At 55.4% G+C, this 13,470-nt stretch overlaps 1 protein-coding gene across 6 annotated transcripts; it reads right to left on the bottom strand.

Annotated features, from left to right (window-relative positions):
- Nucleotides 1–512: 512 nt before the first annotated feature.
- On the bottom strand, nucleotides 513–12,083 carry MFSD2A (MFSD2 lysolipid transporter A, lysophospholipid). Of its 6 annotated transcripts, none has more exons than XR_009538978.1 (15): nucleotides 11,847–12,083; nucleotides 10,275–10,406; nucleotides 8,969–9,093; nucleotides 5,259–5,382; nucleotides 5,070–5,148; nucleotides 4,549–4,706; nucleotides 4,003–4,093; nucleotides 3,763–3,884; nucleotides 3,456–3,539; nucleotides 2,829–2,912; nucleotides 2,623–2,735; nucleotides 2,031–2,174; nucleotides 1,764–1,839; nucleotides 1,254–1,379; nucleotides 513–981 (listed from the first exon to the last, which is right to left on the bottom strand). XR_009538978.1 is itself a non-coding variant. In XM_060140450.1 (14 exons), the coding sequence occupies exons 1-14, from the start codon at nucleotides 11,937–11,939 to the stop codon at nucleotides 918–920; spliced, it is 1,584 nt and encodes a 527-aa protein (XP_059996433.1). In that variant the 5' UTR covers nucleotides 11,940–12,083; the 3' UTR covers nucleotides 513–917. The 6 variants fall into 6 exon arrangements, 3 of the variants coding, with proteins under 3 accessions (XP_059996433.1, XP_059996432.1, XP_059996431.1); XR_009538976.1 differs by having other exon boundaries at nucleotides 1,764–1,940; XR_009538977.1 differs by lacking the exon at nucleotides 1,254–1,379.
- Between the last annotated feature and the right edge of the window lie 1,387 nt (nucleotides 12,084–13,470).

Below are 13,470 nucleotides of genomic sequence, written 5' to 3' on the forward strand. Positions count from 1 at the left end.
AGGTCTCTGGGGACCCCACAGGGGCCCAGTCACAGAGTCTGCCCCAGCACAGCCAGCGTCACATGCTCAGGCAAGCCTAGGGTGGGAAGCAGAGCATGCGGGCCTGAGCAGAGCAAACTGGCCGCTCTCAGACACAGGGGAGCAGTGGATAGTGGTTAAGGCGCTAGTCTCGAAGACCCGGGATGTTACTCCAGTTAGGTCTCTTTTGGCTGTGTGAGTTTAGCTAAGTCCCTCTCAACACTGGGGCTCAGTTTCATCATCTTTAAAATGGGGACAGTCCTGACCTAGCAGGATGGTTCCCAGGATTAAGTGAGAACATCAGCAAAGTGAGAGGAAAGCTTCCACACCTGGGCCTGGTACAGACAGGTGTTTAGTAAATGTTAGCTGATGCTGTTATCACACCTCCACACACATTCTCGCCCCCCAGGGCACCTGCGGCTGAGCGTTCCCTCACTCTCTGCACCTTGGCACAGAACGGCTCAGTGTCAGGACAAAGACAGAAAACAGGCAGCTCCGTTTCCCAGCTTTTATGAAAATTAATAACATTAATAGCTCACAGACATATACAAACACACAGACTGCTATGTACATGGTCATTAAGTTATTAATTAGTCTCTGTATAAAACGTTTCTACATTAGTGTCCCGGGCTAGGCCCGATCAGTCCTGGTGGCATGTTCACAGTAGCAGCCCCTGGGCTTGGCCCCTGTGGTGGGCAGAGGGAGGCTGGTGGCTGTATGAACAGCCCGCCTCACGATGGGCACAGGAGGCATCCTGAGTCGCTCACTCTTGAGTCTTTGGCTCCCTTCCTGGCATCTGGAGACCAGCTGTTCAGTGAGCAGGCAAGCAGGCCCAGATTCCTCATCTGGCCTGGCGACCCAGGCCCTGTGCATGGTGGCTTCGGGCCACCCAGCAGGCCCTAGAGGATTCTGGCTAGTTCTGTAGAGTCTGTGTCAGAGCACCCCGAGCTGCTGGCCTCTTCCCTGCAAAAGCCAGAGGAGACGGGCTGGAGGAAGCACCCTCACCCACCTGCTTGTTCCCCGCAGGATCCTGGCTCTGAGGTCTTAGCTCGCTGCCAGGCTGGTCTAAATCACAGGACGTAGTTTGCTCACTCCCACTCTCAGCCCAGAAACTGCTGGTAGGTTTGTTCGCTGTTCTTGCAGCCCACAAGGCACCCCAAGCCCCAGCACCACGCCCTGGCCTGGGCGAGCTGGGCTGGCACGACTTACTCCACCCTGCCCTCTGGTCTCCGCACCTGAGCTCCTGCACACCAGGAGAGCCGTGAAGAGTGTGGGCTCTGGAGTCAGAACACCAGGGCTCAAACCCCAGCTCTGCCCCTTATCACTTGTCACTCTTCCTGGTTAAGCCTCAGTGTCTTCATCTGCAGAGTGGGAATCATAGGCATCTCTGACACCCAAGGTTGTTGGACGACCATAGGAGATCACGAGTACATTCTCCAAAATGTAAACTCCTTGAGGGCAGGGATTTATCTGTTTCATTCACTAGAGCAATGCCTGGCACATAGGCGTCCCATTAAGTACTTGTTGAATGAATAAATGTAAAACCACTCAGCCCAGGCAGGCAGCCTGTGTTCAAGAAATGTTAACGGCCACGGTGATGAATCAGCCGGGGGAAAGGGCAGAGGAGGAGCTGTCCAGGGAAGATGTGTGGAAGGCAAATCTGGCTTTGGCCCCAGGAGGTACTAGCCGAGGGCTTAGACTGGATGATGTCCCCTCGTCCACCTCCCTGTCCCTTCCCCACTCACCTCAGGGCCTGCAGGGCCTTCTTGTTCTGCCGCCGCTTCTCCTCGTCAATGGGGTACAGCTTAAAGAGCAGCAGGCCTATGAGGATGAGGACTATGGGAGCCATGGTCACCAGCATCTTCAGTGTGAACTTGACACGTGCTGGCTGGGAGCAGCCACGGGTCTGGTACCCAGTAAAGCTGTGGGACCCAGTGGTTAGGGGAGTGGTGAGGATGGGGCACCTGGGACCTACCCCTGCCCAGCACTGCCCAGACTCCCCCCCCACTCACTCCAGACTGAGGGTGGAGATGCCCAGGGAGACTCCGGAGGCAAACTTGGTGAAGAAGACATAGAAGGAGAAGAAGATGGGCTCGGTCCCATGGATATGGGGCTGCTTCAAGTGGAAGTCATCAATGACGTCAGGCAGCATGGACCTGTACATGGTGGTACAGGCAGCCGTGAGCACCCTTCCACCTAGCAACCCCAGACCTCCACTAGCCCATGTGGTCCGTGTCAATAAGAGTGGTCCTCTGAGAGTTTGCAGTCCCACAGCTCACACACAGTTCAATGAGGAGTGGGCAACTTCATGTGAATAAAAAAGACGGCCCCTTCCTCCAAGATGAAGTAGCCCCAGATCTAGTTGCTCAGCTAGGCAGGTATAGAGTGCAGGCTAGATCTAAGCCCCCATTTCCCACCCTGACTAGATGTGGTTGTGCAGTTCACAACCTGTACAACTGTACTGGGAAGACCTGCCCCACCCCCAACCTGGACCCACAGAATGGCCTGCAGGGAGACAAGCCCCACAGGATTCTCCCTAAGGAGCTTCAGAACTGGGGGGCGGGAGGCTGGGAAACATACCCAGGTGGGCCTAGATATACTTACCAGGGTAGTAAGAAGGCAGCTGCTACACTGACGCCGGCTGCCACAGCTACCACATATGTGACAATCAGGTTACTCTCCATGAGGGCCACCAAGATGAGAAATGGCACTGCTGACTAGGGGAGCGGGCACAGGAATACGAGTCAGCTGGGAAGCTCCCATCAGTAGCCCCCAAGTCAGCCCAGGCCCTGTCCTTCAGCCCCACTCACTGAGATCCCAATGTACACAGCCATCTTCTTGCCAAACCGGGTTAGGAACCACTGCCAGATGGGGATGGTGACTGTGGCCGAGAACTGTGGATGGGCAAAGGGGGAGGAGAGGGAAGTGGGTTAGAGCCATGGAATACCCTCTGCTCTTCCCAGGGCTCTAAAGGTGCTCCCAGCCCTGCTCAAGAGACAGATGACATCATCTGGACAGTTGAGGACAGGCACCCGACGGCTCTTCAGGGGAGCTGAGAGCGAGTCCCCATCTCATCTCCTGCCTTCTCTGAGCACAGAGCTCCGGAAGTTCTGGCTTCCACACCTTTGCTTTTGCTATGCTCTCTACTTGAACATCTAACCCCAAACCCTTTCTTCTTTTTCCCCCAGTGTAATTGAGATATAATTGACATATAACATTGTACTAGTTCAAGGTGTACAACATAAAGATTTGATATATGTACCCAAACTCTTTCTTTCATCGTCCTACCTAAGCAGTGGTAGGTCAGATCCAAAGGTTCTGAGAAGCCTCCCTCATCCCTCATGACCTTGGGCCAGTCTGGGAAACGTCCTCTGGCTATCCAAAGAACCATCTCGCAGCCTAAGCCACTTCGGCCACCCTCGGGGCCCCACACGCACCATGATGGCCAGGAGCAGATTCTGGAATTCGTTACGAAAACCCAAGGTGTAGGTGCAAAACAGAGCGAAGTTCCCCTCCACCAGCTGGGGGACAGGAGAGCGCGGTGGGAAGGAAAGGTAAGGAAACAGGTGATGTAGTTGGGGCTGAGCCTCCATGACATTCCCCATGCTCCAGGGACCCCTGCTCACTCCGCCTCCATTCCACCTGTCCCTCGGGCTTTGTCCCATCCTGAGTCCGAGGCCTACCCCGCCCCTCGTTCCACATACCCGCTCCTGCCCAGGCTGAGCATATCAGGGCCCGACTCACCATGAAAGCCAAGGAGGTGAAGAGGAAGCCGGCAATAAGCTTGATGTACGGGCCATGGCTCATGACCAGCCGGAGGCCCCGAAAGAAGGGCATCGGCTTGGCCTGCTGAGTCTCGTAGGGTTCTGGGGGCCAGAGGGGACGGTGAGGCAGGAGCAGAGGCCCCTCCCCAAGCCTGAGGCCCAGGCAAAGGGACAAAACCACCCCACGCTGGGGCCTGCACCCCTCCCCAGGACCCCTCACCTCTCTGCTCCCGCACGCCCAGGGTCAGGATGACAGCGCAGATGACATAGATGGAGGCAATGACCCCTGCCGCCAGCAGGTATGCGTTTTGCTGTAAAGAGGGGAAAGGTGACATAGAGAAACAGTCAGTCTGATTTCATCCCAGCTCCCAGCAGCTCTACTCAATGACCTTGGATCAGTCCCTTCTCTGGGGGCCTCACTGTCTCTATCCGCGAAATGGGAAAATCAGCCTGCGCCTGCTGTTGCTTCCCAAGGCCAAGTCCAGGTGAACAAAAGGTTAAGAAGGCCAGGCTGTGGAGTCTGAGAGCCCACAGTTCAAAGCTCCCCAAATCTAGTTTCTGCAACTCACTAGGCTCGATTACCCTGGACAAATTATTTAGCCTCCCTGTGCTTCAGTTTCCTTATCTGCAAAGTGGGCACATTAACACTTTGTATAACAGATGCCCAACATTTACAAACACTAGCCATTATTAATATTTTGAGGATAATGGCAGAATCACCCCATCGTTCCTCATCTCCCCCAGCCCTGCCCTGCCAGGGCCTTACCGTTTCTCTGAGCGAGGTGGCGCTCTGCGTGCGATTGACACCTTCCAAGGCTACTGTAGAAGCATTGGCGTCCTGGACACAAGGTGTATGTGCTTGGCCCACAATCTGCCCCTGGATTGCTGTGCCCAGCACTGTACCTAATACCTCCACGGTCATCCCTGAGCAGGAAAAAGCAAGTCCTTTTGAGGGGCCGCACGGCTTGTGGGCCCCCAGGGAGGAAGGTCAGATGGATATAAGCCCAGCTCTAGCCACAGGCGATAGTAGCAGCTCCAGATAGGATGGGTACTGGGTACTGGGGTAGATAGCACCTTGGCCTAAACTCATGGCCTCGCTATGTGACCTCTCCCTGGTCCTTCCACCTCCCTGGTCTCACCAGAGCAATAAGTTATTTTTAAGATGGTTTCACACCCACTCCCAAGAGCAGGGAGCTGGGCCCACAAGGGAAGAAACATGGTAGGAGGGTCAGGGAGTGGAGACCCTGGGTCCCTGGTGGGTGGGCTCAGTGGGCTGGGGAGACTTACGATACGCAGTGGCAGAATCCCGCTCACTCTGTTCCGTGCTGATGAACATGGTGAGAGCTGAGTAGGGAACGTGGAAACACTGGCATGGAAGAGAGGCCCTCGGCCAGTCAGACGATGGACAGACAGATGTGGCTTCGGGCACCAACCCCGGAGGCCCCAGGGACTTCCCGCACCCCTGCCCATACTCACCGTGACCAGCGTCTCAAAGAGGCAGTAGAAAAGCAAGTACCACAGGGTCTGGCCCTGTTGGAAGTCAGGCACGAACCAGATGAGGAAGTAGGCGATGATGGCCAGGGGCGTGGAGAAGATGATCCTGAGGAAGGGGAGGGTTTGAGTGGAGGCAGGATGCCAAAACCCCAGGATCAGGGCCCAGGCTGGACTGCTCTGCAGCCCCACAGGGTGCCCGGCAGGAAGGAAATTCATCCCCCTGGATGTACCCGCCCCAGGGTCTCTGGGAAGGGACTGATGGCCCAGCCCAGAAGGGCACACTGAGGCAGGGCCCCCAGCCTACAATCCTGAGCATGGGGTATGAGGTCAGACCCTCCTGAGTCTTGCCTGCATCTCCCCAGGTGTGAAGGCTCCAAAGACAGGGGCTTTCTATGGGCTGAGGGGCTGAGAATGCAGGCCAAGACCTCAGATGGTGGGGCAGGGAGGCAGTGGGGGAGGAGACATCCCAGTGGGATCTCACCCATGTGTGCATACACAGGAGTGGGGGAGGCCAACTCCAGGTGAAGGTGTTGCTTCTGGAGCAGCCAGAGGGGAGGACTGGGCCCAGTGCCTCCCCACATGTGAGTCCCACACCATCCTAGTTAGATCTCAGGATGGTCCAACTTCACGGCATCAGTATAGAAAGGCAGCAGAGAACCATGGTGAAAAGGCCTTTGGAGCCACACTTCCGGGATCCAGTTCTGGCTCTACCAGTAACTATAAATAACTTGGTCTGGGGCAAGTTATTTAACTTTTGAGGTTCATTTTACCAAATTATCGTTTACAAACGATAATAGTAATAGCACCTACCTTACCTTCAACACTTACTCAAGAAATATTCAAGTGCCAACTCTGTGCTGAGCACTATTCTAATGACTTGGGACGTATCAGTAAACAAAACAGACAAGTCATTGCCCTTGTGGAATTTACATTCTAGTTGGCAAACAAAAAATAAACATAAGATATATACTATCCAGCCTTAAGAAGGAATGAAATTCTGACACTTGCTACAACATAAAACTTGAAGACCTTATGCTAAGTGAAATCAGCCTGACACAGAAAGACAAATCTGGCATGATCCCACTTAGTCAAATTCACAGACAGAAAGTAGTTGGTTGCCAGTGGCTGGAGGGGAGCAAGGAATGGGGTGTTAGTGTTTAACGGGTACAGAGTTTCAGTTTGGAACAAGTTCTGGAGAGATGGTCACACAACAATGTGACTATACTTAATGCCACTGAATTGTACACTTGAAAATGGCTAAAATGGTAAATTAAAAAATTTTTAAATAGTGTATTCTACCACACACCAAAAAAGCCACATAACATCGTAGACGGTGATTAAGTGCTGTAGAAAAAAGAAGGAAAGCAGGCTAAAGGGGATTGGGAGTATGTGGGTACGATTCACAAGCAGGTGGCCAAGGTAGCCCTCACTGAGAAGGTGGCCTCTGTGCCAGGCCTCGAATGAGAGGAGGCAGTTGGCCTGGCAGAGGTCGCAGGGCAACAGGGCTCAGGTGGGAAATGTGCCCCAGCAGGCCTGGGGAGGAGGAAGGAGGCCAGGGGGCCAGAGAGAGTGGCGTGCGCATGGGAGATGGAATTAGGAAATGAGGTTGGACAGGAAATGGGGTGCCAGGTCATGTAGGGCCCAATAGGCCATTGTAAGGACTTTGGCTCTATTTCACAGGGTTGAAGTCGTTTTGAGACTTAAGTTGATATTAAAATGTAGAACAGTTCTTGGGACACAACAAGTGTTTGCTGTGATTATCACACCAGGAAAGCTCAGCGGGAGACTTCAGGGAGCTGCCGAGAGCACTGGGCTGGGAATCAGACCTCAGATCCATCCCTGCTGCATCTCCCATGGGACCCTGCTGACACTCTGCCTCTCAATGGGTGGCCGGGAACTCCAGGAAAGTGTTCCATCAGAGTCTTCCTCGTCTGAAACGGAGGATTTAAATGCTGGCTGAGGGCAGGGACTGGTCTGAGGCCTGGGAGAGGGGGCCCCAGGGCTCAGGAGCCCTGGAAGGCCCAGCCTCTTTCTACACCGAAAGCAGAAGGGGTGCCAGGTCCCAGGTCCTAACGGGGGTGGATGAAGAGGAGGGTCATGTACGTTACACGGCAGCCCTCAGCATGCGCTCAGACAGGGGTGGGGGTACCACTCAGAGGTGTCGCCAGGAGTTCTCACCCTGACAGCTGAGGCCACGTGCTGAATCACAAACCAGCCTGAAGGGCCCTCAGCTACTTCACCAAGCTGGTTGCCGCACGTGCCTGCGTGGGCGAGACGTCCTCAGATCTCACCTCCCAAAGGGAGGGCTTCCTCTGCTCTCCCGCCCTTACTCTACCCCACCCCTCCCAGATCCTCAGAGAACCAGGGCTCCTCTGGCAGCCTTCCCCAAACACTCCATCCAAGCAGCCGGGGCTGTGGAACCAAATGTGCTGGGAGTAACCCGGGCTGCTGCTGCTTCGGGCTGGCCCGGGCTGCTGCTATTACTGCTGCTGCTGCTTCAGGCTGGCCCGGGCAGCTGCCTGCCATTGGCTGTGTCTTATGAGGAGATGTGGCAGCTCAGCCCCGCCCCTGAGTGACTGCCAGGGGGGCGGGTACCAGGCCCAGTCTCAGGGGCTGGCTCACCGGGAACCCCAGCAGCCTGTGCAGGTAAGGCAGACTCTCCTGCCCACTGGCCCTGAAGCTTGGATCAAAGGCCCCAAGCTGGGCCTTTGCCAGGGGCTGGCGGGATTTCAGTGGGAGGGGGACCTCATGGGAAAGGAAGCTGTGCTGGGGGGCAGGGACTGTGGGAAGAGCTTTGAAGGCCTTGAAGGCCGGAGACCAGGTATGGGCGCCCCTGGGGCAGGAAGGCGCCCACTCGAGCCTGGATGGGCTAGAGATGAAAGGGGCATGTCCCCCCCCCGCCCCCCAACCACCAAGCAGGATGTCCTGGAGGGAGCCAGAGCCCTGGCCTGTCAGCCTGTCCCTCGCGCCTGCCTTTGCCAGCTGATCTGTAGCACCACCACCCCCCAGCCTTGCCTCAAAGCCTGAGGCTGAGGCGTGTAGGCTCTGTGTCAAAGGAAAAGGTAGTTCTCATGGTCCAAGGAGCCAGAGGTTATGCTGTCCCTTCTGGGTTTTACCTTCCACGCTTACCCCTCCACCAGGAGCCACTCTGCAGGGGTGCCAAATTATACTTAATAAGTGCCAGAAATGGTTCTAAGCACGTTACGTATTAAAAAATTTAATTCTCACCACAACCCTGTGAGACAGGCATAATCATTATCCCCACTTTGCAGATGAAGAAACTTGAGGCTGAGATGTTAAATGTCTTGCCCAAGGTCGTACAGCTCTAAGTGGCTAAGTCGGTATTCCAAATGAGGCAGGCTGGCTCCAGAGCGTAACCTTTCAACGATTATGGGAAGTGATGGAGCGGGAGAAGTTAGAATTCCAGCTTCATGGAAGGGAAAAGGACCTTGGGGAGGAATGGGGCCTGGGCCAGGGGAAGCTGCTCAGTCTAGCAATTCGGCCGGCCTGGGTATGAACTGGCAGGAGTTCCAATGCCCATGCCTGGGGCAGCTGAGACCTTGCTGGGGTTTCTGCATCATTCCTTCTCCTCACCCCCCAGCCTGTGACAAACCATGTGGAAGGACCACAGGGTAGCAGACATGTCAGAAGCCCCGCCTTCTACCACCTCAGAAGGAGCATTTTCTACTCACCACGGCATGAGGCGGCCTAGGCGGGTCCAGGGGGATTTGCTAATGCAGAAGCCCACCAGGGGGTCTGTGATGGCATCCCAAGCTCGGCCCACAAACAGGATGATGGAAGCAGAGAAAGGATCCACCTGGGATGGGGAACAGGCAAAAGATGACTTCCTCATCCTTCAACGGATGGGCAACATCCACCCTCGCCGATGGGCAAAGGCAGGGCTCCCTCCCTACTTCAGCCTGGCCATTAGGACCCTGTACTGCTCCCACCCAGGCCTTAAGCATCATCACTTGCCTTGTTAATAATGACAACAACAGTTTCCCAACAGAAGTAGCACTGTGTGTCTCCTTGGAAACTTTCCCAGATATTTCCCCCTAGGTCCTCCCCTCCGCTGCCCTTGAAAAACACTCCCATCAATTAGAATGAATCCAGAATTCAGTTCCTTGCCTCCCTTTCACAAGCCCCAATCACCTGATATCAGAAATAGCATTTGCTGGGTCACCGCAGTGGCCCTCAATTTCCCCATCTGTATAATGGGGTTATGACCCCTATCTTACAGGGTCAAGCTCTATCTTGGATGTGGAAAAAGAAATCAATAGAAAAAATGTTGAAAAAGTAGACTGTTACTATCACTACCCATTCAAGCTATCCCCCTCCCCCCAAACCTTCTAGGCCTAAATAGACAGTTTCTCTGGACTCCTCCTCATCCATCAAGGCTCTACTATTACTATCGCTCCAGGAAGCTGGAGAGGCCTCTCCCACACTGCAGTTTCCCCAGTCTGACTTTTCTAACTTTTTACATTTTGACAGCAGGTTCCCCATATTTGCACCCCATTTAGGGCCTGGCCCATGGGAGTTGCTCAAAAACTAGCTGCTTAAATTAGGTCATTTGTCTTTTCTGGGGCTTGGGCTTCCCCATCTATTAAGTGAATACAAGATGTCTTGCTTGCAAAGTCACCAAGCCCTGAGCCAAGCCAGCTACTGCTGTCCAGCTGGGGGTATTGTGTGCCTGTCTCTTCTAAGAACATCACGGCGGGCTCCATTCTGTCACACCACCGCCTACCCCTCCAGGCTCTGTTGCTCTTGCCAGGCAAGGAGGAGTGAGCTGACCTTGCCAGCTAAGATGCCTGGGGCAGAGACTCCCCTTCTGGATACTCTCCAAAGCCTCGTATTTCTCACCCGCTGTGACTCTGAGAGGCAGGAGAGTAGGGATTCCCAGTCCCATTTCACAGATGGGGAAACTGACCCTACCCTGGAGTCCGTAGTCTCTCCCACCTTGGGGTGATGGAGGAGCCCTAGCGGGCTCAGCTCACTCACCTGAGCTACATCCAACAGGTAGATCTGCAGGAAGAACCCCAGGGCACAACCCGTCACCTGGTAGGGTGTCCCCCCAACTGCATAGCAAAGTTTATTGCAAATGGACAACTGGTTTTTCTTCTTCGACTCCTTCTGGGAAGAAGAGGAAAGAATGAAAAGAGATCCACGATCCTGGCCTTCATCCTGGAAGTTTCCAGAGACAGGAAACTCTGGAACTTTGCCAGGAGGAACAAGTCTGCCTTGCCCTATTCCCACCCAGGGAGAGCTCACTTCCCACAAGAAATGAAAGGTATTCTCTGTTCTTAAAATCTGGAAAAGGGGAATCCATACTGAGGAAGTAGCCCCTAAGCCACCCCACCCCAAACCCAGATCCTTATCAGCTCGTCTTCACTTAATGACTCCTCCAAAGGCCTCAGTTCTGTTTGTTTCCAAGTTGGAGAGGGAGCACGCGCCAGCAATGGACCTGTCCCCACCTGGCACCAGCTGCCACAACCTGAAAATCCTCTTGCCGCCAAGAGCTGCCTAAGCCCAGCCCTGGCTTCTGCCCTGGTTCAGAGGCTAGTGAACCTGCCTACTGGGTGAGGGCTCTAGAGATCCCTAAGGGCCCAACCCAGCTGGCTCTAGGCCCAGCTGTTCCTTCCATCTGTCCCAGAGCCTCCCTGGCCCCTGGAGGCAGCCAGACCTTCAGGCAAACCCAGGAGCTGTCCTACCCTCCCTCTCTCCCTGTCCCCCTCCCCCAGTTCCCAGAGGATCTTGGAGAGGAGAGGAAAGTCCTCTAGGTGCAGGGCTGGACCCTCTCTGGGTGGGGCACTAGGGAGGTTAAGGTTGCCCAGGGAAAGTAGATTACTCATACGTGGGAGCAGCATAATTGCTTTCCCAGGCTTCTTCCAAGGATCGGTTAATAAAATTAAAACGAAAAGGCAGTCACCTCCTAGATATCTAGATATCTTTTGCCTGGGATCCCTCCCTGGGGCCGTCTGATGTCATTGGGTCCTTCATTATGTCCAGAGAGCTGGGAATGGGGCCGAAGGTCAAGACGCGCAAAGCGCCGCGCGCGGGCCGACACCTACACTGACACAAACGCCTGCAGAATGCGGCTCCTTTAAGAGCAGAGCCCTTGCTCTTATGAATGAACTTGAGCGGCCCTCACTGCGGAGTTGAGAAGCAGGCGTAGCATGTGGGGGTGGAGAGCAGGGGGATGAGAGATTTGGGACCAAGTTGGGTTTCCCAGATTTCTGGGGTCTCTCTGGCGTCTAGGGCAGCAAAATTAAGCGTCTGGTCACAGAGGAACGGAAACCGACTAGGCAGAGCGGAGCCGGGCACAACGTGGAGCCGCCGGTGGGGCCGCTCCCCAGAGACACCCAGAGTGGGGGGTGGGCAAAAGGGGGCCAGCGCCTACAAACCTTCTCCATCACTGCCTGCCTCCAGGGCACCCCAGGGCCCTCTCCTGCCTCTGGGTCCTCCTGTTCCCGGCTTAGCCCAAGGTGTCCCAGAACCAGGTTTATCCCGTGACGCCCCAACCTCAGCCTGCCGCCCACCCTTGACCCTCCACCCGGGGTGCCCGGCCCTCACCTTCACCTGGACCGGGCGTTCACCGGCTTGGAGGATGCCCGTGGGCAGCAGCCCCGCGGCGGAGCCGCTCTCGGCGCCCTCTCCTTTGGCCATGAGCCGCGGGCCACGCCGCCCCGGACCGGGAAGCCGGGATGTTCCTCTGCTCCGCGATGTTCCTCTGCTCCGCGGGCCTCCGCTCCGCCCGGGCTCGCGTTGTAGTTGTAGCCGCCGCCGCCGCTACGAACGCCGCTGACTCGCTCACTGCACTCCCCACGCGCCTCTTAAAAGGTTGGGCCCTGCCCTCTCTAACTGGCCAATCCTGGAGCTCCGCTACACCGCCGCCAGCCAATCCTGGAGCCCGTCGGGCCTCCCGCCGGCCCAAACCCCTCTGCGGCTTGTGCCACCAAGCCACGTTCTCCAGCCTGGAGCCCGCGTCCGGCTGCGCGCCTCCGCGCAACCCCGGGGTTAAAGCCGGAGACCCACTTGACAAGCACGAGGAACTGAGGTCCAAGGCTAGAAGTGACCTGCCCGAGGTCCCCCAGAGTGAGTTCTACCTGAGTGAGATCTACATCCCTAGACTTCCAACCCCCAGGCCTAGGAAAGGCAGAGGCTTGGAAACCTACTGCCCCCTTTAACGTCTGGAGTCAGTTCAGAGTCTCCCTCTGCTCCAAACCTGGAGCATATAGCGCTGACACTTTCCTAACCGACACCCCTCACCCCTCCTCCAAGACGGACCATTTCTTCTTCCCGACATTGGCATCTGTGGGGCCCTCGCGATGGGAGAGAAAGACGAGGCAACGCAGTCGCAGTCGCTGCCGGCAGGAAGCTCCTAAGTTGTGGAGAGGAGTCGGGACCACAGCCATCAGCACACAATGATGATATCAGCGGCATTTTACGGAGAGCTCCCTCCATGCTTAACATGATCTAATTCAACCCTCATAACCACCGTGTGAGGGTGGTGCTATTATTATCCCCATTTTACAGCTGAGGGAAGGAAAACTCAGAGAAATGAAACAGCGCTCATGTGGCAGAGGCAGGCCTATAAGGTTTTGCCCCATTTCACATCCTTCCCTCTCCACAGCCCTGTGCTATCCCTCTCAGCAAAAATTATGAGAAGGGTAAACCAGTCTCCCCAAGAAGAAGCCCTGGGAGAGGGAATTTCCTGGCGGTCCAGTGGTTGGGACTCCGTGCCTTCACTGCCGAGGACCAGAATTCAATCCCTGGATCCCTGGTTGGGGAACTGGGATCCCACAAGCTGCGTGGCACGGCCAAAAAGAAGCCCTGGGAGATACAAAGCTCTGGGTTGAAACAATCAAGGAAAGGTTTGAAAGAGTGCTGAATAATCTGGTGGCACAGTGGTTAAGAATCCGCCTGCCAATGCAGGGGACACAGGTTCGATCCCTGCTCAGGGAAGATGCCACATGCCGTGGAGCAACTAAGCCCGTGTGCCACAACTGCTGAGCCTGTGCTCTAGAGCCTTCGAGCCACAACTACTGAGCCCGCGTGCCACAACTACTGAAGCCCGCGTGCCTAGAGCCCGTGCACTGAAACAAAGAGTAGCGCCCATTCGCCACAACTAGACAAAGCCCACATGCGGCAACAGAGACCCAACGCAGCCAAAAATAAATAAATTTATAAAAAAGAA

The sequence above is a fragment of the Lagenorhynchus albirostris genome, chromosome 2, assembly GCF_949774975.1.
Source record: "Lagenorhynchus albirostris chromosome 2, mLagAlb1.1, whole genome shotgun sequence".
Taxonomy (NCBI): Eukaryota; Metazoa; Chordata; class Mammalia; order Artiodactyla; family Delphinidae; genus Lagenorhynchus; species Lagenorhynchus albirostris.

Coding starts and splice junctions, on each gene's coding strand:
- MFSD2A (XM_060140448.1), bottom strand. CDS start 11,939: ATGGCCAAAGGAGAGGGCGCCGAGAGCGGCTCCGCCGCGGGGCTGCTG. Junction 3,540..3,762: donor TCACCTCCTTGGCTTTCATG/GTGAGTCGGGCC, acceptor CCTGTCCCCCAG/CTGGTGGAGGGGAACTTCGC. Junction 1,941..2,030: donor ATCTCCACCCTCAGTCTGGA/GTGAGTGGGGGG, acceptor TGGGTCCCACAG/CTTTACTGGGTACCAGACCC.